The sequence below is a fragment of the Engystomops pustulosus genome, chromosome 1 (genome assembly GCF_040894005.1).
Source record: "Engystomops pustulosus chromosome 1, aEngPut4.maternal, whole genome shotgun sequence".
Taxonomy (NCBI): Eukaryota; Metazoa; Chordata; class Amphibia; order Anura; family Leptodactylidae; genus Engystomops; species Engystomops pustulosus.
The window spans coordinates 262005111-262033005 of NC_092411.1; the positions used below are offsets into that span (position 1 = coordinate 262005111).

Here is a 27895-nt window from a genome sequence, read left to right on the forward strand (position 1 = left end):
ATTGGAAAGTCTCATGTTTTTAGATTAGGTCTTTGTGTGGTTGGACATGACAACCCTAGTACCAGAGGAGCATCAAACTAGTAGGAACCATTGGAAAGTCTCATGTTTTTAGATTAGGTCTCTGTGTGGTTGGACATGACAACCCTAGTACCAGAGGAGCATCAAACTAGTAGAAACCATTGGAAAGTCTCATGTTTTTAGATTAGGTCTTTGTGTGGTTGGACATGACAACTCTAGTACCAGAGGAGCATCAAACTAGTAGAAACCATTGGAAAGTCTCTTGTTTTTAGATTAGGTTTTTGTGTGGTTGGACATGACAACCCTAGTACCAGAGGAGCATCAAACTAGTAGGAACCATTGGAAAGTCTCATGTTTTTAGATTAGGTCTTTGTGTGGTTGGACATGACAACCCTAGTACCAGAGGAGCATCAAACTAGTAGGAACCATTGGAAAGTCTCATGTTTTTAGATTAGGTCTTTGTGTGTTTGGACATGACAACCCTTGTACCAGAGGAGCATCAGACTAGTAGGAACCATTGGAAAGTCTCACGTTTTTAGATTCGGTCTTTGTGTGGTTGGACATGACAACCCTAGTACCAGAGGAGCATCAAACTAGTAGGAACCATTGGAAAGTCTCATGTTTTTAGATTAGGTCTTTGTGTGGTTGGACATGACAACCCTAATACTAGAGGAGCATCAGACTAGTAGGAACCATTGGAAAGTCTCATGTTTTTAGATTAGGTCTTTGTGTGGTTGGACATGACAACCCTAGTACCAGAGGAGCATCAAGCTAGTAGGAACCATTGGAAAGTCTCACGTTTTTAGATTCGGTCTTTGTGTGGTTGGACATGACAATCCTAGTACCGGAGGAGCATCAGACTACAAGGAAGCATTAGAAATTCTCATGCCTTTAGGTTAGGTCCTATGTGTGGTTTACTTTGCCCACCCTAAAGTGTCAGACTAGTAGGAATTATTAAGGGTTCTCCTGTTTTGAGGGTTTTTGGAGTGGCCTACCATAGCACCCAAGGCTTGTGAGAAGAGAACACCAGAAACTAGTAGTGTGTAGTGTCCTCATAATATGCCTAAACAGACAATGGACCCACCGAATCTACTTTTCTCTGGGCCTACTACTATACAGATTTTACTAAGTGCTTGTATATTACTCTCCGCCATCTCAAGAGCAAATACAAATGATGGATTGTGGACGCGATAGGGTGAATTTTATCTAGTGATACTCAGGATTAGTTTCCCCCTGAATCAATCTTCTATTTCCCCAGTATTTTTAGTCTCCTTTGTTACTTCATTTTTAATGAAGTTTTTCATTAAAGCATCAGGATATAATTATGCTCTTTTTAATATCAATAGCCTGGTGCGTCTGTAAACATAATTACTTATTACTACTAATTATCATTGTGGGTTTTTTTGGAGAAATGGAGAAATGGAGAAAATCATATTATTTACATCCCCTATAGCTAATGATTTACCATTATTACTTCTCATTTTGCATTTTAAGTGAGTAAATGATATAAGTTGAGGGAAATGAAACTTATTTCGACGCCTCGCTGGTTACGCGGCTCTCTTTATGCTCTTGGTGGCTGAACTCTATATTACTGTTAATCATAACCAGGAATTGTGGTAGTTAATGAGGAACTAGTGTAACGCTATCAGCTGATTAACTGTATATATACTATATTGTATGATATAATGAAATATGCATAATGGACTGTTGTTTTATATGTAGGAGAAATACTCACGGGCAATGGAGATGTGTCCTTCTTTTATATTATCAGAAATGTCACAGAATGAGCGGCTTTACGTGACAATATTGTTACATGATATTATGTCACAATTGATTTGTTTGTCAAGATTGGTTCCTAATACAATTTTAGCAAAGTAAAGTTAAAGGAGGGCACGGCTGTATTTTGGGATTATTATATTTTTATTTATGATTGCTACACTCAGGGGCGCAACTACAGGGGTACTAGCCATAGCAGCTGCTATGGGGCCAGCAGTGTCACCAGGCCCCACGATCTGGGTATTTGGTGCGAATATGGTGTATGTGTAGGTGGTGTGTATATGATGTATTTGTATGTGTGTGCACATTCTATATATGGTATTGTATATTTGTATGTATATATGTAATGTGTATGCTCTTTATGTGTGTGCATCTGTGATGTGTATATGCTGTATATGGTATTTGCTGTATGTGTGCGTATACATGATGTGTACATGTTCTTTATGTGTGTGCTTATGTAATGTGTATATGCTGTATATGGTATTGTATGTATGTGTATATATGATATATTAATGCTCTTTATGTGTGTGCATATGTGATGTTTATATGCTGTAAGTTTGTGTATATGATGCATGGATGTACATGGTGCTGGATGTATGTGTGTATATGCTGTATGTATATATGATGTGTATATACTGTGTGTGACTGTAAAAAATATTTTAATAATAATATTATAATTCATTTATATTATAATATTAATAGAATAATATTAATATTGTAATATTTTTAAGGGGAACGGGGGCCCCATTAAGAAGTCTGCTATGGGGCATTGCCTCTCCTAGTTACACCCCTAGCTGTATTTTACTATAAAGTAAGTGCCAAAAAATGTCTGCTGCAAATTATGTATATTATACCATGGCAGCCTACGCATGGTGTGTACCACTGTATGTCGGGAAAGTGGATTCAAGTAAATAATTGATATTGTTTGTGTAATAAAATGTATACAATTTCCCAATATGCTTTCTGTAACAATTCCTGTTTGCTGTCATTCTATAGGAAGTTTCATTTTTTACTTCCTGTGGATATAAACCAGTTCCTGGTCATGGGATGTCACACAGGTGCACTGCTCATTATATCATACTGCTCTGTATACTCTCTGTGATACCAGCCGTGCACCTGTGTGACATCACATGACCAGTGATATATAACGAGCCGTGCACCTGTGTTACATCATAGGACCAGAAATATAATGAGTCGTGCACCTGTGTGACATCACATGACCAGTGATATAACGAGTCGTGCACCTGTGTGACATCATATGACCAGGGACCGTCTTTTATCCACAGGAAGTAAACCATGCAGCTTTCCATAGAAAAACAGCAAGCAGAGATCATTGGAAAAAAAATCACATTTTTATAATTCGAATTATTGCATTGTTATTTTATATAATAATAATGTTAGAAATTAATATTTCTTACTGCCTCATTAGGGGACCAGTTTGATGATCTTTGTCTTGCTGTTGGCTTATTGTGCAGGTGGGGGTAAACAAAGTTTAAACTTTATTTTTCTTTTGATTTTAGGACTAACCCCACCAACAACCCCACCTCATAAAGCCAACCAAGATAACCCATTTAGGACTTCTACAAAGCCGAAGTCTTCTTGCAAGTCCAGTGTGCCACCCGCTAAGAAATCTCGTTACATTGAGTCTTCCAGTATCCAAATTATTAACTCAAAAAAGGGTCCTGAACAATCTGAACTGTATGCACAGCTTAGCAAGACCTCCGTGGTCATTGGACAGGAGGAGAAAAAGGTGAAGCGACCTAGTTTACGGCTTTTTGGAGACCATGACTACTGTCAGTTTATGAATTCAAAGTCAGAAATACACATTAGCTTATCACAAGATTTACAGGCCTCAAGACAACTTGAATGTAAGGATTCCCTGCATGGGAAAAAATCACAAGTCTGTTCAGTAAAGGATAAAGTGCAAAGTTCAAAAGACAGTTTTGAGGGAACTTTGATAAGTTCTCAGAACAGTAATCGCAAACCCCTGCAAGATCAGGAAATTCGTGCAGAACTTAATAAGCACTTTGGTGACCCAACACAAGCAGTTTATGAGGAAGACAACAAAAAGAGTGACCTGGGAAACAATGGTTACAACGATGATCAGTTCTCTAGACTACCTATGTTTTTAACTTCTGGACTGGGTATGGATAGTTTGTTTGATGACAGCGAGGATGAGAATGATAAACTGTGTTATTCCTGGGATGGAATGCAATCCTATTCATTATTTGACGTGTCACCTTCTTGTTCATCCTTCAATTCTCCAAGCAGATATTCTGTATCTCCACCAACATCCTTATTTTCACAAAGGATTTGTTCTCGGTCAAGGTCTAGATCTTTTTCTCAACACAGATCATGTTCACAGTCTCCATATTCACGTTCGAGATCCAGATCTCCATCAAGTAGATCTTCATCAGGGTAGGTGAAAAGTAATAACATCATTTTGAAGGATTTCATCGATTCCCATTGATGTTGGTCCTAAAAAGCCTTGAATGCACACAGTGTTATTCACCGGTACTTGAAAAGTGTAAAAATTTGTTTGGGCCAAAACTAGTCTTTATTTTTATTTCTGTGAGACAGGTCAAAGTGCTCTTCCACAAAGATAACTTTTACATGGGTTGATCTGTAAAGTTGGCCATATACCTTTCAAATCAATTCCTATAGAGCAGTGATGGCAAACCTTTTAGACACTGAGTGCCGAAACTACAACCAAAACCCACATATTTTCCGCAAAGTGCTGATGCGACAATTTAAGCAGTAACTTATTACTCCCTGCTCTGTATAGGCAGGCACCTGAAGACACCAATACAGTAGAAGGAAGGAGTAGAAGTTTGGATTATCATTGTAGCTTCCTTTTAGGGTCCTGCAAGAGGCCTTGAGTCCTGTCTGGCGAACTCTGCCCTGGGGTGATGGCAAGAGTGCCCATATAGAGGGCTCTGAGTGCCACCTCTGGCACCCGTGCCATAGGTTCGCCACCACTGCTATAGACCTTCTACTATAGATGTCCTGCTTTGATCATGGAAAGTCGGGAGGTCCCATACACTTCAGTTGGCTCAATATACATTGACCAGAGCCAGTCTGCCCAAAATCAACTTAATATTTATTGGCAGTCTACGAAAAACCATGGTTGGCTAACAATTTTATACATCATACAATTTTATACATGTTTGTGTCAGAAGCCAGCTCTACATTTCTTACTTCTTTTAGTTTTTTTAGTCGTACTTCTCTTGAGCATTAGCAACTGACAGGAACATTTAACACACAATTTATTGCCTTCGAGGAGAGAGTACAAAATAAAGTATGTTGCCTTTTCAGATCTCTTTGTCAGGTCCGGCCCCAGGGCTAGTTCGAAAAGTCAGTAGTCTTGGGAAAACTAGATGCGTGCTGAAGGCCAACATTAAAAACAACTTTTGTTTGACCCCCTACTGACTATTATTGTGTCAACAATGCTTGAAATGCTATGAAGGCTCATGCCTGCCTTAGACAAGGGCTTTTCTTATCTTTTAATTTGGAAGCTAAATTTAAGGGTAGAAATTTTTGGTGCCTTTGCGGCTATTAAAAAAAAAATTTGTGGTGTTCATCACAACCACATCGTTAACTCGACACGTCCCTATACACATGTAATCTGCTGCAGGACACCTTTTTCTGTAGTATCTTGAGAAATTAGTATTGCATAAGTCCAAATTTTGCATTCCCGATCCTTCCTTTCGCTCATCATGGAAGGACAAACGTTGGCCAAGCACGTCGTCCACATTGGTCAAAAATGTTTGCCAAAATGATGGTATTGGCTCATACCGGCCTAATATTTATGGCCAACTTGTTTCTAAATACTAAATGCTACGTTTTAGGTGTAAGTTTAGAAATTTACGGATTGGATATGTATTGGGATTTTCTCTACACGGCCCAGTTTATGGGTATAAGAGCTGTCAGAAGGAACAATGCCTCGATTATAGGCTTGTGTGTATAGGCTGAATATAAGTATGAAATCCACATCATCCATAGGGTATTTATCACAGAGATATATGATGCTGTCTGTCACAATCTCGGCTTTTCTCAATCAGTCCTGAACTAGCAGAGGACATTATTTATTAAGCTTTAATGATTAACCCTTGTGATAAAATTATAGGTCTGAAACGCATTCCCTTAAACACCGTGTCAGTTCCTTCTTTATAAATGACTAAGATAGTGTTTGGAAAGCCGAAAGAATGCGAGCGGCGAGAATATATGGAATGCACATGGGGTTTATGAAGTCCACTGTATACGATAACGGGAACAATATACTCACTTTAATCAATCAACCCAATTGATTTCTAGAAGACTTTGTCCAATATATAAAAAAGATAAAGTATTGGAATAAAATCTGAGCGTATCAGAGCAGTCAGCTTCAGATTGTGCAATGGTTCACCGGAGCAGAATCTACGTCAGACTCATTCCCTGGAAACATGCATTGTGCAGGTCACTGAACTCAGCGGGGGGCACACACAGAATTAACAGACATTAATTAATTAAACATCCCTATTGATCTGGCCGGGAGTTCTAATTCTCTGCTGGATATGATGGACTGTTCTCTATGATCGCGCACAGACTTGCCTCTTTTTACTTTTGCGCTCTCCTTATTTTACAGTCGTTTATTACTTAATGCATATGTTTTTTCAAAGTAACATTGATTATCCTTATACAACCTTTTTATTTTTCTAATAATTTTTTAAAAAACACACATATATATATATATATATATATATATATATATATATATATATACAGGCGGTCCCCTACTTAAGAACACTCGACTTACATACAACCCCTAGTTACGGACCTCTTGATATTGGTCACTTATTGTGCTTTAGTCAGAGGCTACAATAAACAGCTATAACAGTTATCACAGGTGTCTGTAATGAAGTTTTATGGTTAATCCTGGTTCTTATGACAACCCAACATTTTTAAAATCCAATTGTCACAGAGACCAAAAAAGTTCTGGCTGCGATTACAATGATAAAATATACAGTTCCGACTTACATACAAATTCAACTTAAGAACAAACCTATAGAACCTATCTTGTATGTAACCCGGGGACTGCCTGTACATGTATCTCCTTTTTGCAGTCGTTTATTACTTAATGCATACTTTTTTCAAGGTAATATTGATTAGCCTTATACAAACTTTTTTTATTTTTTCTAGAAAATGTTTAGAAAAGAAAATTTTGTTCATTCTTACATATGACATATAACAGGTGGCAATAACTGGAGAAACAACACCAGTAGGTTATATAAAGATGAGAAAACCTATTAGTGGCAGGGCGATTGTTCATGGTCTGATAAAGATCACATGAGTCTCCATCTGCGGTTTCTGTTATTGTCTGTTTGCACCACATCTGTTAGGTTGCTGTCATTATTATTGTTTTAGTGAAAACTGAAAATTTTTACATTTGTAAAAAAAAAAAATAAATGTACTAAATGAGATAAGACCTTTATTAATATATGTATGTATACATGAAAATTGTGTTATAGAAAACTAGAGAGGGTGTTATATACCATTTTTGAGAAACAATTATAGCAACGTGGGTTTGGACCGAATAAATTTGGTTTATCCGTATCTATCTGAATCAAATCTTCTGAAAAATGTAGCAAAGCTTGAGCAAAGCAAATCTCGAATGATATATATTTAAAAAAATCGGCATTTTAAAAAAAATAATTATGTACTAGATTAAAAAAATGAAATTATTTCATGACAGCACCACATCATTCAACTCAATCGATTCAGCTCAATTGCACTCAGCTGCAATACAATTTGTGAACAGGTGTGGTGCTGTTTTTGGAAGAAAGCAACTATGTTTGTCACATGATAAAGCACTTAGTTGATTTCTCATCCAAGGCAACCTCTTTAATAATAGAGACACGACAGAGATCCATTAATGGCGGCACGTCTGCAAAACCGGGAATTTTACTGAGTAAAGTTGCTATTGACAATACTCAAGAAAATTTGGTAATATTTGGTGGGTATTGAGAGGAATGACTGGCTATGGAATATTTAGATGGTCTAAGCTTTACTTGAATGAGCGAATCATATTCTGATTCATAGAAGATCTTCCTCTAAATCCTCAAAGTGTTTGTACCAACTTTTCAAGTTATACACTATCCACAGAATAGGGAATCACAAGCTGATCGATGAGGTTCCAAAAGCTATGACCCTCACCAATTACGACACTCATCTGGATAACTTGGGTCCTATTTCCACTAATGGGTTGCACAGAATTGGAGTGCTTGAGATAGATATGCAATTCCCAACACTGCCATATTATTGAATGGAGTGACTAGACACATGCTTTTCCTGCTGCTCCACCCATTAATAAGAACAGGACCCCATTCACCAGATTGACGGGGATCAGTGGGGATCCCAGAAAACGTTTCCTTACCGATCAGCTGTGGATAAGAGATACGTTTTGGATAAGGAAAGTTTTACACAAATTAGATTTTGGTGATCTTGGATGGGACATGGAATATATATAGGAAGTTATATACGGGGTGTAACTAGTAGAGGCAGCGTCCCATAGCAGACTTCTGAAAATATATTTGTATACACACATACACACATTATACTCTTACACACATACAGACACTTGTACACTTATGCGCACAAATTTATGCACTGATATATATATATATATATATATGACAGATCTGTCCCAGTACCTGCCGACCACATGGGAGAAGTAGATGGCAGGAGTCAGAGATTCCTAGTCCTGTCCCCTCCATCTGATTCTCTCTGTGGAGCATAATATGTATATAATGTTGCACATCCACTCTTCAGTGTGTCAGGTCAAATTCCGGGGCCCCCTGACACTGCGGGCCCCATAGCAGCTGCTATGTCTGCTACCCCTGTAGTTCCACCCCTGGCAGTATAATAACATAAGTTGCATATACATTGATTTACATTGCTATTACAGTAAATAATCCCCTTGTTGGTCATGTTGACATCTTCCCTAACAATATATACTAATTCCTTTTCTCATCTCTATATCCGTGACTATGAATGACATTGGGTTCTTCTTTCTTGCTCAGGTCTTACTGCTGTTACGAAACAGATCATTGTAAACAGAACAACTCTCCAGTGTATGAACGATCCAGATCCAGGTCACCATACAGCCGTAGACCCAGGTAGGAGGCTCCAGCGCAGCTATAGCCGAGGATTGTACATATTCCCCTGACTCATCCCAGGGGCTTTATGCTGTTCATTAACTGGTTATATCCATTTCTAGATATGACAGTTATGAGGAATATCAACACGAGTGCCTGAAGAGGGAGGAGTATCGCAAGGAGTATGAGAAACGGGAGTCAGAGCGAGCAAAACAGAGGGAGCGACAGAGGCAAAAAGCAATTGTAAGCAGTTATGTCAATAATGATATAGTACATGTCAAGGTTAAGAAAAATTCATCTCTCATATGAATCTATCATCTATATATCTCCTATCTATCTAATATCTATCTATCTCATATCTATGTATATCATATCTATCTATTTATCTATCTATCTACTATCTATCTATCTATCTATCTATCTATCTACTATCTATCTATCTATCTATCTATCTATCTATCTATCTATCTATCTCTCTCATATCTATCTATCTATCTATCTATCTATCTCATATCTATCTATCTCATATCTATCTATCTCATATCTATCTATCTATCTATCTATCTATCTCATATCTATCTATCTATCTATCTATCTATCTATCTATCTATCTCTCTCATATCTATCTATCTATCTATCTATCTATCTACTATCTATCTATCTATCTATCTATCTATCTATCTATCTATCGATCTATCTATTATCTGTCATCTATCTGTTGCAAATCTATATTTCTATCTATTTTCTTACCATTTTTGTCTTTGTAGTCTCAGCTCTTTACCAAATGCAGGGCTTGTTTGAGACTATTTAGGTGCACATTTTAAGAAAGGCGCACTTTTTTGTACCAATACTGGAGTTTTTTTTTTTTTTACTGCTTAGAATGGAGTATTTTTGCCCCATTATTTGTGCCCTTAAATCAGGTGCAAACATCTGGTAGCAAGAATCCAGTACGGCCACAATCTTTCCATTTTCACTGATAGCATCTGGAAGCAGGAGAAATGCAAAGACAAATTAGGTGGAAACTCCGGCAAACTGCTGGAAAAAGGTGCAAAAATTGCAAATACCTCAATGTGCCCTAAAAGCCTCTAAATTACAACCAAATCACATACATCACACTAAGATTAATGTGGCCCCTTGTATTAAACCCTCACTAGTAAGTGTTGGTACAGAGTGACAAGATTCCAGACAGAATCTCACAAAATACAGTATATCCACGGAAGCATAGAAAGATATAAGATGGATAGATATGAGATAGATAGATAGATAGATAGATAGATATGAGATAGATAGATAGATATGAGATAGATAGACATAGATAGATATGAGATAGATAGATAGATAGATAGATAGATAGATAGATAGATAGATAGATAGATATGAGATAGTAGAGATAGATAGATAGATAGATAGATAGATAGATAGATAGATAGATAGATATGAGATAGATAGATATGAGATAGATAGATATGAGATAGATAGATAGATAGATATAAGATAGATAGATATGAGATAGATAGATAGATAGATAGATAGATAGATAGATATAAGATAGATAGATAGATAGATAGATAGATAGATAGATAGATATGAGATAGATAGATAGATAGATATGAGATAGATAGATAGATGGAAAAACGCAGGCAGCACTCCAATGGTCCAAAATTCAAAGTAAATGGAACTTTATTGAGACTGTGGCAATGTTTTAGTTTTCAATCACCTTTTTTAAGGCTTGAAAAAGGTTAATGACACTGAAATGTTGCCGTAGTCTCAATAAAGTTCCATTTACTTTGAAATTTGGACCATTGGAGTGCTGCCTGCGTTTTTCCATTGTGACTACTGTATTTGAAGGCCCAGTCAGGACCTGTGGGGTTACTGCACCCCGCATTTTGAGGAGTTTCAACACTGGGCAGACTTGTTATCTATTTTATATCTATTTTAGATTGAAAGATATATAAAATATATATGTAGAGAGAGAGAGAGATGAGATGGATAGAGAAAGAAGGAAGGACATTATTATAGATATAAGATACAGTACTCTTCTCTATCTCATATATTTCTATCTAATTACATTAGTTGTAATTTTTCACATTTATTCTCCTGTATATTTTTAACCCTAAAAATGAGAGATTTTATGTAAAGCATAAAATAAACAAGCTGCGATGTCACAGCAGAAGATAAGTAATTCTTGACAAATGGTTAAGGACACATACTCTTTAGCGGTTCAAGGCCAGGCAGGGTGACATATGTGTCTGAGCAGGTGCTGAAGGACATTGCTATAAAGCATATGCACGGTATAGATTTCCCCAAGTTGCTCTGAAGTGATGGCTTCATAACTCACTAGGGGTCAATACAGATAAATCACTAGCTTGCTGTTCATTACACAGTCTACTGTAGGCAGCAGTGAGGTCACAGCATGTCAGGCTGGGCGAATCCTGGGATTTTATCAATGGGGCTGATGTATGGTATCTTATACGCCGGAATAAACAAGCCGATGCAGCATGAATACACATCTACTTGGGTGAGACGGGGGAAACATCAACATGTATTCTGTCTAGCTATTATTTATCTATCTATGTAGATATCTGTCAATTCAATGCAAAGAAACTTTATTGGCCTATCCAAATACAATTTAGCGTTGTTCGGCATTCGGGTGTGTTTCTTCCGACCCAGATAAATTAACACCTCTAACAACTAGCCATGGCTAAGATTGGTCAGGGAGACACTGGATTGGGAGGAACCCAACCGAACACCGAGCCTACACTTTGGGTTCGCTTATTTCTATTGCCATAGCATTTAAAGAACATGGGATTTTGCAAGACTGGGGTAATAATAGTCTATGATATCACCTATCTATCTATCTATCTATCTATCCATCTATCTATCTATCTATCTATCTATCTATCTATCTCATATCTATCTATCTATCTATCTATCTATCCATCTATCTATCTCATATCTATCTATCTCATATCTATCTATCTATCTATCTATCTATCTATCTATCTCATATCTATCTATCTCATATCTATCTATCTATCTATCTATCTATCTCATATCTATCTATCTCATATCTATCTATCTATCTATCTATCTATCTCATATCTATCTATCTATCTCATATCTATCTCATATCTATCTATCTATCTATCTAATATCTATTTATCTATCCTATATATTATCTATCTCATATCTATCTATCTATCTCATATATTTCTCTATCACCTATCTATCACCTATCTATCATCTATCTATCTATCTATCTATCTATCTATCTATCTATCTATCTATCTATCTATCTAATATCTATCTATCTATCTATCTATCTCATATCTATCTATCTAATATCTATCTATCTATATATTATCTATCTATCTCATATCTATCTATCTCATATCTATCTATCTAATATATATCTATCTAAATATTATCTATCTATCTCATATCTATCCATCTATCTATCTATCTATCTATCTATCTATCTATCTATCTATCTATCAATCATCTATGTAACTAACTTCTCTCTATTTTTCTCACATCAAACTATTTGCTTACTATTCTATCCATCGATCTATCTTCTATATGTCTTTCAAATGTATTGATGTTTTCTATTCAGAATTCTTATTATTAATTATTATGAGACCCAAGGAGATCTGGACATCCTTACACCCCCACTTATGTCCATACAATGCGACTCCTAGACCTTCTGTGCGGAGCTGTATATTAGGGGAGCACCCAGAAATAATTTAGTTTAGGGCTCCGAAAATGTCAAATCTGTCACTGGTTAGGGGCATAGATGGACATGTCCCTACTGTTGTCCTTTTGTGCTTCTGGTCTTCTAGATCTTTTTTTTCTGTAAGGAATTAAATTGTATGGTGCTTCTTATCAATTAATGTGTCCGCATCTGTATGGTGTCCAGCTGAGAGCCAAAAACCTATGAAAGGAGCCTAATAGAGGGAAGCTTCTTCTTCTACAAAGGTTTTACTCAGCTGTTACTCAGGGTATATGTTTAGACAAAATGCGCCCCCTATTGGAATTTGAAAATATTAGCCATGGACCTCAAGACCAATGTCTGACCCCTTGTTGAAATGTACACTTGGAGGTTCTATAATCACATCTATAATTGTGTCATTTATTGTACCTAATGTCTATATTAAAACTCTATTAACCACCACAGCAAAGCAATGCATTAAAATTATTAACTGTTCCTTTTAGAAAGCAATATGAAAACCTCCTTTCCTTGAATTTATTGCCCAATGCTCCCAGTATCCAAAAAAAGGTATATTTTGATCTGCATTTAATGACTCTATATGCATATGTATTGAATCCATCAGCCTAATGCACACATGAACCGCTCTATAATAAGCCGAGCTTTAGTGTGCCAAGAAAAATGTTATATTGAGTGGATTTTAATAAAAAAGAGATATGGAATGGAGTCTCCGTCCAATTCCGCTCAGTATTAATATGTGCCAAATACAGCAAAACATACCATAGGTTTAGTCCTCCAGGCTACAGAGTGTTAATTAACACCATCAAAGCCATAACTGGGAGTTCGAAAATAAATTCCTGAATAAGAGTTTCATCCATAGCAGACTTTTTAGCAGGGTGGAAGTAACTGACCATTATTTTCTGGGAAAAAAAAAATCAGATTTTGTATAATTGGTGTCTTTACGTTTACTTAAAGGGAACCCGTCAGCTCCTGAAAATAAACATAAGTCCTTATATGAGAAATATTATGCACAAGAACCATCCATTACCTAAATGTAGAGGAATTTTTATTTTTATACCATCATTGAAGAGTCCATCCTCTTTTGGCCATTTTCACTACTACCATCTTTCACTCCTTTCCCTTATTTGAAACTGGAAAATTGAAGGTACAGTTGACCTGATGGTCACACCCATAGTGCACCAAAATGCTAATTTGCATATGAGTAAAAAATGTCAAGAAGGAACAGATGGAATATTTGTCTAGTCTGTCTTCCTTCTATCCACCTGGCTGATAGTTGAAGGTCCTGGATCAATTTACCTTGATATTACAGTATGATTATGGGTTTTATAAACAGACAAATTATTTTTAAGGTATTTTTTAGTAATATATTTATTTTTTACCTTTTCTGTAGGAGGAGCACAGAGTTATTTACATCGGTAAGATGAGAACGAACATGAGTCGTTCTGAACTGCGAGCTCGGTTTGAAGTTTTTGGTGAAATTGAAGAATGTACGGTCAATCTGCGGGATGATGGGTGAGTGGTGTTTCCCTAGATTGAAACATTGCAGGGTATTCTAAATTATTTTAGGACGTTTACATTATATGCAACTTAACCCCTTAACGCTCTGCGCCGTAGCTCTACGGCGCAGAGGTATAAGGAGTGTATGAAGAGGGCTCACGGGCTGAGTCCTTTTCATACAAAGGTGAGTGTTTTTGCATTTTGCAGAAAACTCCCACCGCTAATAACTATTAACCCTCTCAACGCCGCCAGCAAAGTCGCGATCGGTTGCCATGGTAGCCTCGGGTCTTCTTTTGACACCTTTTTACATCACATAAAAAATGAAATAAAAAATGATCAAAATGTCTCACAGACCTCAAAATGGTAACAATGAAAACGTCGCCTCATTTCGCAAAAAATGACCCCTCACACAGCTCCGTGCGCCAAAGTATGAAAAAGTTATTAGCTTCAGAAGATGACAAAATTTTTTTTTCCTTTTTTGTACACATTCGTTTAATTTTTGAAAATGTATTAAAACACAAGAAAACCTATATAAATTTGGTATCACCGCGATCGCACAAGAACGTGCGTTTTTTTTTAAAATTTTTCCACATTTGGAATTTTTTTTCAGCTTCGCAGTACACGGCATGTTAAAATAAATAACATTATGGGAAAGTTAAATTTGTTACGCACAAAATAATCCCTCACACAGGTCTGTACACGTAAAAATGAGAAAGTTATGGATTTTTGAAGTTGGAGAGCGAGAAATGAGCAGAAAAACCCTGCATCCTTAAGGGGTTAATGCCTGATATGCAGGTTTACTAAAGTCGGCCATGCACATAAGACAGAAGTCCTCCATACACATAAGATAGCTGTTGGCTTGACCTGGTCAAAGGATCTTCTGATTTTTACCATCAAACCCCCCCTCATCGATATCAGGAAATCATTTACACATTAGGTCATCAGAACTCGCTAAAATCATTAAAATGTACTTATTTTCATCTATTGAAGGACTTGAGGTAGTTTTAGCCCCCTGATTGGCCAACCATTTACTATGAATTTGACATTTGGCCAACATTTGTATGGTCAGTGTTGAGGGAAGTAAGGTAAAAAAGGATGAAATTCAACATACTGATCCTATGTTGACAAGCTGTATAGGCTACTACTAAATGTTTGGATTATTAACACCTCCAAAACAAAAGCATAAGCATGCTCAGATTAAGGCTACATGTCCACGACCATTGACTTCTCTTAGCCCGTGGTTCATTGTTTTGTAGTATGTGTGATGTCCTGCTTACACACCAATGACCACAATGAAGTTTTCCGAAGGCACAACCTCGGCTGGAATAGAACCTGCTTTGTGTTTTGTAGCACAGACAACAGCTGAGATAAAAATGTAGCAAACGGTCAAAAACAACGACCATGGGCACTAACCAAGAATGTATGTGTATGAGGAGGTCATTAGGAATTTATGCCTGCTGACAACGTTCTAAGTCTACAGGGGAATCATCCATGAGACAAATAAATTTAGAAATCTTCAACGTCCTCACCAGTCCACTCTTACAATGAAAAACATTGACCTAACACTTGACCAGTTCACAGTTTTTCTTACTACAATGGCGTGGTCTAAGGGTACATTCATACAGCCATTGGGCATACATCAGTGATCTGGAGAGGAGGAGGAGGTGACCCCTCCATAGAAAAAAGCTCCACACGTCCCCAGACACGGGGGAAGATAGAGCATGCTCTATCTTTTCCTTGTGTACGGTGCGGATCGATGCCACCATACCGATGCTGGGCCGCCATTGCAGTGTATGGGGACGTATAATGGGGAAGTATAAATTTACGGCCGCATGTACATCCCCCCAGACGGCCATGTGAACAAGGCCTTAGATTAATGGCGTTACATAAGTAGACATTGTCTCCGATTTAAACTCTAAGATGGATTAACTATGTATAGTTACACACAAAAGGTTGTCCAATCTATACTACCTTGTGATAATTTACACCAAAAGATTCCTTACACCCCAATCACCATGAAGAAATGTGGGAATAATGTGATGTATAGCTGTTTTGTGCGAGTCTACATTACGAGTCTACATTAACCACCCTTACTAATATTTACTCTCCCCATTGCAGAGACTGTTACGGTTTCATCACCTATCGCTACACCTGTGATGCGTTTGCTGCTCTTGAGAATGGATACACCCTGCGCAGAGCTAATGAACCCGACTTTGAGCTGTGCTTTTGTGGAAGAAAGCAGTTTTGCAAGTCCAACTATGCAGATTTAGGTATGGATTCCATGTGTTTCATTCGGTTAGATGGTGCCGTTATCACACAAAAGGATTTACCTTGACATAGTAGCGGGATGGCAGTGATTTACTGGACTCCTCATTTATTGCTAATTTGGTATGAAAAATGAATTGCCTAGAATAAAGTACCAGCATATGGTAGAAGCTAATATATGCTGTATATTCTTTATAGCTCAGTAGTTAATTTACATGTCGGCGCCATCGGCATCAGGCTGGCAATGCTAAAATCAGATGTTTGAGATGGAAAAGGCCATGGGTTATAAAACTTGTTTGTACATCACTGGGCTTTTATGTAGTACATATGTTTTCAGTTGAAGCTTGTATATGTGTATCCCTACTCTGGTTTCCTATAAGTCATAGGTTTAATATCATGCCAATAGTGTAGTCAGGGTTGAACAGTTCAGGGTTTTTTTCTGGTGGTTATAAAGTTTTACATTACTTAAGCTTACTTTCCATGACAGTTTTGAGGTTAATTTCATGCTTATGCCAAGACAACAACACCATGGAGACTGGTAAAATCCAACAAGCCAACACTTCTTTATCCAGGACACCACTGTATAGATTAGATGGTTGAATGGTTATTCACCTAGTCAACAAGTACACTACTCTGCACCAGGGCCGGATTATGCGGAGTGCTCATGGGGCCTGTTCCTCTGGGGTCCCCACCAACTTACCCTCAAGTGAGGCCCTCACCAGCAGCAATGTCCAAGTCAGGCATTCGCACAGCTCACTTCTAACAGTCTCTGGGAGCGATGTGCAGCATCCCGGGCATTGACTTCGAGAGCTTCCATCTAAAACATGGAACTAGAGACACAGGTTTCTTATTCCATCCAGGAAAACTGGATACGGAGCATATATGACCTTTAAGTCTCCATTCATTAGACAATATCCAGAAGAAGACATAGTCCTCCTTCTGATCCATTCTGTATAGATACATTTAAAGACACATACATTGTTTCCTTAGATTTCCCCACCTTTCATCAAAATATTTTCACTTTTATATTCACAAAATTAGCATATTAAAGCATAACTGATAAAAGAGAAGAGTAGTGACCTTTCACTCAAGTACATTGAACTTAAGTCATTCAACATGCATATAACAGAGATGTTACTGTCAATACAGAGCCATAGGGTACATTCATATTGCTTTCTTGGAAATACTACATATAGGGAGACATTCATGAAAGTTTTGGCGAATAGGCCAGCGCAGACAGTCGTATAATACACAATTGTATTCTGTGGCAGATATGTCGTGCTGAATGATGTACCTGGAGTAGTTTACCTTAGACCATCTTTTATTTGGTCTAGTTTCCTACAGAATTTTCTGGTGCACCCACTGAATTTTATGGCGCACAGATTAACCCAAGCCCTTTACCTCAGGTCACACCCCTTTTCTGGACAAGTCCTAAAACTCCCCAAAAATTGTCTAAAAACCCTTTGTAAATTTGGCATTTTTAGCCATTTTAGGTGCAAATTACTCCATAATTCTGGCATAGACAGGATGATGAATCTCCCCCATTCAATGCAAATTTCATGCAGATTTTCACTTTCCCCAAAAAATCCAGGAGGACACACAAGAAAAGCAGGATGATCATTATTTTATTTTCCGCACTGAGCAGCAATTTCTGCTTGGAAAAGAAACGCATCCTTTACATTACTTTTTCAAAATCACATCACTGTAATGCAAATTTTCGGCACCAAAATCAGTGGGGAGATAACCATATGGAAACTTTGCATTTTGAAAAATGTGCTAAATAATTACACACGTTATATCTAGTGACAGAGCAGCTTCCGCCTCCACACTAACTGTTTGCTCTATTATAAACAGCTGAACAAACATTCTAAGTGTTTGGCTCCATGCTCGCTGTGGTCGCCAAAACCCGTAACTACAAACACAACTCCCATCTATTCTATGGGAGCCACGGCTGCAATTCCGACACAAAGTCATCTTCTTATGGCTTTGTACTCTCTGTTTATGATGTGAAGTAGAATGGGTCATTGCGGAGTGTTTGGTTGGCCCCCCTCCCCCCCTACAATCAAATATTGAAATTCCAGGGCAACAACTTTTAAAGGGAACCTATCATTTTCACTAAAGGCAGATTACAGAAGCCCATTACTGCTGCATTGCAAATTTGTCTTTCTATCTTCTCGTAGCATTTGCATTCCCATATAATTGTGTGTTATAACTTACGTTACACCCTAACAGAATCCTCTGTGTAGTCCCAGGGGTTGGGCTTTGGTTTGGATGCATTTAAAAAAAACAACACGTGACTTGTCTGTGCTGCAGACTCTTCAGCTCTTAGTCCCCACCTTTGTGCTCCTGTACAGCGCCTCCCTCCTGCTCCTTCACAGAGCTCATAGCCTGGTGATCTGACATCAGTGGGAGAGGGAGGAGCTGTGCAGGGGCACAAAGGTGGGGGCTGAGCAGTCTGTAGCACATGTTGTTTTTTAAAATACATCCAAACCAAAGCCCAACTCCTGCGACTACGTACAGTATTCTGTCAGGGTGCAAGGTAACTTATATTGTAATGTAAATGCTTAGAGAATGCAGAAAGGCAGATGTGCAATGCAGCTGTAATGGGCTCCTGTAACCCGCCTGTAGTGAAAATGAGGTCTCTGGCGACAGGTTCCCTTTAGAAATGTTCTGTAGATATTTTAGCCGTCCTTCAACTCTCCATATTTTCTCCTTTTCTATACATGTGGAGAAGACGCCACTCTTGAGCAGGAGCTCAACCTTGCGTGCAGTACAAGATTTATTTTCTGTTTACTTGTTGGTAGATTGAAATAGTCAGATGCGGCGTGAAGCTTTGTGTCTACCTTATTTAACACCTCCGTAATGTAGAGGGGCTTAGACAGAGCTGGAGAGTAAACACAGCTGTTTGAATAACAGGACTCCGGTTAGTACGCTGTAATCATCTCAAACAAAATAACCATGCCCGGGGGAGATGTGGGAAAATAGAGGAAATGCCAGCGCCAGGGTATTATTATTTATTTAGTATTTTACCTGATGGATTCACATTTAAAACTATTCAGAATTATTTGATTGCTTACTTTTTATTTGCTTCCAGTATTTTCTTAGAACGGAATTTTAATTTCGAGTTAGGGAGAAGATCAATGATTACCAGCAGTGGATCAGTATAAACAAATTATCTTATTTTTTATTTATTTATATTTTCTGAATACATTTTTTTTTCGCTATGGTAAATTGTATTCTAGTTTATATCTTTATGATTTTATGATGACGTACATGGAGAAATAGAATATGTGCTACTCTGGGTATTCATGATAAAATCAATTAGTCAATTATAATAAACATTATAATATTATATATATATATATATATATATATATATAGATAGATAGATAGATAGATAGATAGATAGATAGATGTATAGATATATTCTATTGTAATGTTTAAATATACAGGCGGTCCCCTACTTAAGAACACTCGACCTACATACGACCCCTAGTTACAAACGGACCTCTGGATATTGGTAATTTATTGTACTTTAGTCCCAGGCTACAATGATCAGCTATAACAGTTATCACAGGTGTCTGTAATTAAGCTTTAGTGTTAATATTGATTCTTATGACAACCCAACATTTTTAAAATCCAATTGTCACAGAGACCAAAAAAGTTCTGGCTGGGATTACAATGATAATATATACAGTTCCGACTTACATACAAACTCAACTTAAGAACAAACCTACAGACCCTATCTTGTATGTAACCCGGGGACTGCCTGTATATGTATATATATATATATATATATATATATATATATATATATATATATTTAGAATTTGTATTTTATTATCCAGTACCAAAATTATATTACATCATTCTATATAACAATTATGGTCCGCAACAATTTAAAGTAATGAAAATAATGAGGCAAATTTATAAAAATTGTCCTAGGATTAGAGCGTGCTGAATAAGACTAGACAGTCTGCACAAGATTCATATAAGAGTGTGAGGCTGGATGATATATCGGTCATAGTTTAAGGCTGTCTAGTCGTAATTTACACTGTCTATGCTTATTTTACATGACAAAACTGGGACAAAATTCTTTTGAGTCAGCATTATTTTTGGCGTACAGGCCGTTATGTGCAAAGCCACACCCCCTTTCATAGACGACGCCCATGCCCCGAACTACTCGTAGGAGTGTCTGAAAACCATCTAAAACCCTTTATAAATGTGGCACAGTTTTTTAGTGCAAACTACAGCAGAATTAATGCATCTGCCCCAATATATTTTTAATAATAAATAAGCGATTAGATGAGAGATCTCAAAATGTACAATAGAATCTCAAATTTATTCCAGAGACAAAAAGCTCTGTGACATATTCATGCAGAATCACAGGGCCCGTTATGATATTTATAATATTAATGGCTTTGTACTAATTGCATGGGGACCAAAATTGAAACCTCTGACCCCATGCCATGTGCTTTAATACAAAACTAAACAACACGTAAGTTTTGTATATATATATCACTACAATTATTTTTGAACATTAGGAAAATGGTAGCAAAATTTGAAATGGGATCTCTCTCCTAGTGTTGATTTACAAAAGTAAAGAATTGCACCTCTAGACAATAGTCCAACTAGTAGAAGAGTGGCAAAAACAGCCATGTGCAGGTTTACACTGGACACAGGAAGGAGGAAGTCCTACCCCAAGCACTGAAACTTTACTGCAAGCCACTTAGAAGATCCAGATGTTAGGTTCTTTTATATGGGTCAATAATCAGTGCTTTATTGGGAATAAACATTCCTAGTAAATTTCATTCCCGATCATTGGTGGCTTGTTGCAGGCATTACTATAGGCCAGTGGTGGCGAACCTATGGCACGGGTGCCAGACGTAGCACTCGGAGCCCTCTCTATGGGCACCTGCGCCATCACCCCAGGGTAGAGTTTGCCAAACAGGACTCAAGGCCTCTTGCAGTCCCAAGCAGCCCAGGACCCTGGAAGGAAGCTACAATGATAATCCAAACTTCTTCTCCTTCTATACAATTTAAACCTGTGACAGAGCAGGAGCAATATGTTACTTCTTAAATTGACGCATTGGCACTTTGCAAAAAATATGCAGGTTTTGGTTGTAGTTTGGGCACTCAGTGGCTAAAAGGTTTGCCATCACTGCTATAGGCCCATATAAAATGGCCTTAAGGCAACATAAGGACCTCTTACAGTTGTAATAAACCTCTATCACGCTTTTGTTGCCAAAATTCAAGATCATCCAAATATTTTTACATAGTTTTTTCAAACAATGATTTGTGCATTGCTCATTTTTTGCTTTCGTTGCTTCATTGTTAAACCATATTATATTTCCACTTGTAGATTCAAATTCAGATGACTTCGATCCTGCTTCTACCAAAAGCAAATATGACTCCATGGATTTTGACAGTTTGCTTAAAGAGGCACAAAGAAGCCTGCGCAGGTAACATGCATCACCGCCACGCCCAATGGAATGATGGAGAATACCTCACGGACAACTCGTCCTCCAATAAGAGACTCTTGAAAGTCAAACCTAGGAATTTCTCCTACTTTACACTCTCCGTTCTTCAATGGTTTACATGAACACAGCTGCTGAAGACTAAAGAGGCGATGGGATTGTTAGACAAGCGCGGAAAGCCATGGGTGTCAGATGATTCCTCACTTTCACAGTCGCCGATGTATCACTCGAATAAAGACGAGACATGCTTTTCACTGGAGATGAAAGTGCCAGCCAACTGTGAAAACTTCTCCATTCAAAACTGATTATTCTGAAAAAAAATCGAGAGATCACTATTTATCACGGGAATATTGGAGGATTTGTAAGCTGCTGATGCTCAACTGCAATGCAATCTTCACTTTGTATCATTTTGATCATCATCCCATAGGAAAAAAGAAAAACAAAAAACACTGCAATATAGATAACGCCTTAGTAACTTTTTTTTTTATTGGGAATCTTCAGAAGAAACCTAAAAAAAAAGTGGCAAGTCTCTTTACTCTTCATTAGTCTCCGATTCTGACACCCATGCAATTGTCTACGTTGTTCGTCAACATCGAAAGCCTTGTAAATGGTCAATTTCACAGCTTGTTCAGCATTATATATATATATAAATATATATAAATATATTTTATTTTCTGATGAGTGGATGTGGTGTTACATAATAAACGAGAGCTGAGTAAAACGATTGGAATCAGTGTCCAGGTAGTTTCTACCACTGCATAGTACTGGTCAAGTATTTACAGATGTTCCCTGCTCTTCTGCCGGGGAGATGTGCAAGCGGACATATTGCCCGTATCTCTGGCAGAGAATGGGTTCTATGGAGTATTTTTATTTTGTGTATATAGAGTATGACAATGTTCTTTATTTGTTACTGCTATGCACTGTAAATGCAGCCTTCTTTTCAATACGAAAAAACAAAACAAAAACTTTTTCTTAAAATCGAGAATATTCAAAGTGTAACTATATAAGGTGAAACACCTGTTGTATACTAATCTATTTAGGAGCTGAATTTATGCTTATATATATTTGATTGTAAGAAAACAAAAAACAAAAATGACAGTGTGTGCGTGTTTTAATTTTATACCAAAATTTTTTTTTTCCTTTTTGTTTTTTTTTTCTTTGTTTTTTTTGGGGTGCACAATAATTGCTTTAAGCACACTCATGAGCTTTTGGTGAGCTTCCATATAACAGTTTTTTGAGAAGGATGGTATTGGCCTGGAATAGGCTCTTGTCGCATGGAGAACATGTCTCATCCTTCCGTGTAAGTGTCTTCATGTGCAGTAATACATAACCGGTTCAAGATTTACCATGTCAGAAGTCTTGTTAACGTTCGTAGTGATTTTTTTTTTTTTTTTTACGGGAGATATTATTATTATTATTCGTATTATCGTGAGTCAGGAATGAATGTATGATTTGATTACTATCACAATAGGCCATTGTGCGTTTTTTCTCGGAGAAGCTGCTGGGCGACTCAGCACTGTGCACCATATGTGGGTGATATTTTTTGTCTAGACACTGTTTAATAAGCCAGTAACTTTTTTTTTTGTTTCGGCACTGTAGGAATCTTTGGTGTTAGCCAATATTTTTACCGTTGGGCATCCTTTTCGGGTAACTGATATTCCATTCCGTTGTTTACTGAAGACATATTGATCAGTTAGCGCTATCATGTTTGTTACAGTAATATGGCCAGTTAAAAGGATGCTAACACTCTCTTAATACTATCCTATGCTACGGGTGAAGCCCTCGTTGCACGATAGTGTTGACTATGCATTAGTGTAGTCACAGCTTTTCCGCTGTACTACTGATCCTTTAAGACGTTGTCTTGGTAGGAGACCAGCGTATGGTTGGTTTCCATATGAACAATGATCTTTTACACTGAATCATTTTAATCTTCTTCACGCACAGCTTTCCCGTATTGCTAACCTGCTGATGGGTTAACCCTTGTTCCGCTAACTTAATGTATTCGACTTAACCAAGTTTCCCCTATCCATCGGCTCATAGCTGACTGAACTCTACGTTACGTGTGGTGCGTGTTTAGCGATGCAAATATTTTTTCACAAATGTTGATCCGTCACAGTTTTTTGCAACAGTTTGTAAAAAATTTTTGGAGGAATAATTGCTACTATTATAAATGGTTTCAAGTATACATTTTTAGGAATAATTGGTGAATGTACACACAAAAAAAAAAATATTACAGATTTTGCTAGAATCCTTATGTTTCTGTAATGTTACCGGGTTCAGTGCAAGAAGGTATTGGGTCAAGCCATTTGCATCAGGAATTTAGTGCTCTGGTTGCTGCTGTCCGCGTCAGCTTGGTGAACTGCCGTGCACAATAAACTAGAGTGCCAAAGATTGTTTAACCTAGTCATGATTTTTGACTCTTTTTGCCATTTGCTACAATTACATTTCAGGAGATTTTAACAACACCGGGGGTCATTTTGCTACAATACACTGACACTACCACCATTTTGCCTGTCGAGATTCATTTACCTTAACTTGTGATTAATTTTCCTTAATTTTTTACTTTTCATTTTGGGTGAGGAAAAATGGATATTATACTTCTGACCTTTGAAAAGACCATGAAGGCCTTGGGATGTATCATTTTTAAAAATATCAGTGCACATAAGCATTCAATAATTCACAAAAATCTCTGCACTTTGTAGATCTGTATGATCTGGAATGGTCTTTGCTCAACCATCTATCTTTACAAACAAGATTACAAAGCTTTTTTTAAAAAAATTCTTTAATTTTGAATATTTTTGAAACTTTTGCATGGAGTAGCTTACGGTTCAGATATACAACACACTATATTCCTTCATCAGAAAGGCAATGACATAGTGGTCAAGGGGTTAAAAGAGAGGTCTTATTGTCTACCGGCACTCTACAGGCTCTGTCTCATTTAGCAACTCAGTCTTATTTGAGTTTATCTGACTGTGTTAAATTTGATTCAAATTAGATTCTACCTACAAGCGGTCCCTTACTTAAGGACACCCGACTTACAGATGACCCCTAGTTACAGACACACCCCTCTGCCCTTCTGGTGAAGTCTCTGAACACTTTACTATAGTCCCAGACTGCAATGATCAGCTGTACGGTGTCTGTAATGAAGCTTTATTGATAATCCTTAGTCCCATTACAGCAAAAAATTTTGAAACTCCAATTGTCACTGGGGCAAAAATAAAATTTGTCTGGAACTACAATTATAAAATATATAGTTCCGACTTACATACAAATTCAACTTAAGAACAAACCTATGGAACCTATTTTGTTCGTAAACCGGGGACTGCCTGTATATGTAAAAATCCCAGTATTTCTATCCAACCATGCAAATACGAATCATTCTAACCTCATACTTTGACAGTACCAAATATATGATGTTTTTAATATTTTAGTAGAAAATGACCCTTCTTGCTGTTTTAAATGGACCTGTCATGTACAGACAATGGTGGCAGTCGTTCTATGGAACATACCCGTAAAACCAGTATGCAGACTACGGATATTCCAGGAAACAATTACATCGTTCTAAGGCACTACCTCACTAATATTTATGAGGCCGGTCTTATATTTATGAGTTACTGGGTGCTACTTAGTCTTGAGGAATATATATAGACTGTACTCTCGAGAATATTGATATAAGATAACTCCACCAAGCTGCTTCTATTCTATTAATATTGATCTTATGTTCATTTTTCATACCATGGCAAATCAAATTACAATTAGTTGAAGCAGCCTGTACATTGGCTGCGTTCATGGTTTATCACCAGCAAATTTTGTTTAAAATTCTTAAAAATAAAAAAAAATTCCACTGTCTGTAAAACGCCGAAGGCTTTTTTTTTTAATTTTTAATTTTTTTTTTTTAATTTCTCATCTCCATGTAGATAGATAGCAATAAATAAAAACCTATAACCACACATGTTATTTCCACGGGTTCCCTGTTACGTTATGGACAGCTTTAATCCGTGTAATGGTTGTATTTATGTAGGTTACAAACAAAAAAAATGCAGGTATTTTATCTTGTTTAATTATGTGATCGCCAAACGAAAAAAAAAAAACCTAAAGTTTACAGATTTTTTTTTTTCTTTCTCAATTTTCTGTTGTACAAAAATAAAATAAAAGTATATATTAAAAGCAATAAATTATTTTTAAGAAATCAATGTTTAATATATCATATTATGTGTTGAAGACCAGATGCATTGCCTATTTTGCCTTTAAATTATGTAATCAGATGTTTTAATACATTCTATTTTTCCCTGTATTTGCTGAAATGAATTGAACTTATGTGTTGATTTGTTTCGTTCTAAGCAGATATGATGTTGATTTTTTTTTGTTTAGATGTTTTTAAAAAATAATTTTTTTTTTGCAGACCTGACAATTGCTCTCTCCTACAATCACAAGTTCCTCTGTGTTCAAATATATATATATATATATATACGAGAACAGAAATTTGTGTGTTTAGGGGCATTTAAACATGTATCGGGATCATTTATAATTGGCGAATATGCAATTAAAATTTTAATTTTTCACAATTACCATTCATTAAAAAAAAAAAAAAAAAATCAGATAGACAACATGCCACTAACATTCTGTGGGTGAGAATAACAAAAATAAAAAATAATGAAAATGAATTAAAAATGAAAATTGTGTAAAACCGCTAGATTTGACGTGTAGTAGCTGCTTTTTCTGCTTAATGGTAGTTTAACTTCTATGGCTGTGCCCTTTGTGAACAAAAAAAAAAAAAAAAGTCAATTTTGAACTTTTTTCAAAGAACTTACTATTCAATGTTAGATTTGAAATTTTACATTAAAGTAGCCTATACGATTGTGCTAATTCATTTGCCAAAGAAGGTTGCACAGGACGGAACGATTGTGCAATCGGAGGGAGAGACGTTGGGTCATTTGAGATCAATCTAATATAAAGCACTTCATCCCTTTAGATTTAGTTGATGATTATGTGTCCTTTTTGATATCTGTAAATCTGAGAACTTCAATCATTGTAGTTTCAACCTTATCTGATGATCTAGAATAGCCATATACGATAATGTGATGATTCTCAATCTGTACTTGTGTGACAGACATTATCAATACTATGAACCACTGACTGGATTGCGCTACTGTAAGATTTGTAGATGAAAATGTAATAATGGTGGTAAAATTGTGCTTAACAGGCAATCAAAGCTTTTAGTTAGCCCAACCCCACCGCCCGGGGTTGAGGTTCCACCTGCCAAGTCTACATGTACTGTGGTTTTATTCATTGTATACAAATTCCTGTGATTATTTTTTTAATGTGCAGAACACATTGGCCTCACTGAGCTAATAAAGGGAAACAAATGTTTCAAATAAACCACCTGTTTTACTCATTTTTAAGTATTTAAATTTGAACACTGGTCAAAAGTGAATAAGGTACAAAATTTCTAAAATGTTGTACCTTATTCGCTTTTGGTGAAAATATCTACATTTCTGCTTTGGAGTGCTGCTTTGTTGGATAGTTTGGAGTGCTGCTATGTCTATGACATATACAAACCTCGGAGCTGGGTTTGTTAGAGATATGCACCCTTCGGACAAGATCTTATTATACCTTCTGCTGAGGTATACCGTATATATACTCAAGTATATGCTGACCCGAGTGTAAGCCGAGGCCCCTAATTTTACTGTAAAAATCTGGGAAAACTTATTGGCCCACAATTGCCAAAAACACTATGTGGAGTTTGCCTGTGTGTTGGGCAGAGTGTGACAGATTCATAAATTGTGGCACATGTTCTTCATAAATCTGGCACCCCCTGCACTGCTCCGACAGATTGCACCAACTTTTTTTGGCGCACCTTTAACATAGGGCATGAAACACAATTCTATCGGACACTGCATGATAAATGTGTCGCACGGTCGGACTGTGCATCGGAATGCCTCTTTCAATGCAAATTTGGTGTTGCGTCAGGTGTAGTGCAATTGCAACACAAATGTTTCGCG

The 27895-nt window shown here is 37.0% G+C and overlaps 1 protein-coding gene across 3 annotated transcripts in view; it reads left to right on the plus strand.

The window, feature by feature from the left end:
• PPARGC1A (PPARG coactivator 1 alpha) overlaps positions 1 to 26716 on the plus strand; it is a 1046166-nt gene extending 1019450 nt beyond the window's left edge. For all 3 annotated transcript variants that reach the window (XM_072126007.1, XM_072126005.1, XM_072126006.1), the window contains 6 exons: positions 3315 to 4212; positions 8853 to 8948; positions 9050 to 9170; positions 14045 to 14166; positions 16270 to 16421; positions 21779 to 26716. In XM_072126007.1, the coding sequence (XP_071982108.1) occupies positions 3315 to 4212; positions 8853 to 8948; positions 9050 to 9170; positions 14045 to 14166; positions 16270 to 16421; positions 21779 to 21882 (1493 nt within the window). In that variant the 3' untranslated portion in view covers positions 21883 to 26716. The remainder of the gene's footprint in view (positions 1 to 3314; positions 4213 to 8852; positions 8949 to 9049; positions 9171 to 14044; positions 14167 to 16269; positions 16422 to 21778) is intronic.
• Positions 26717 to 27895: the final 1179 nt, after the last annotated feature.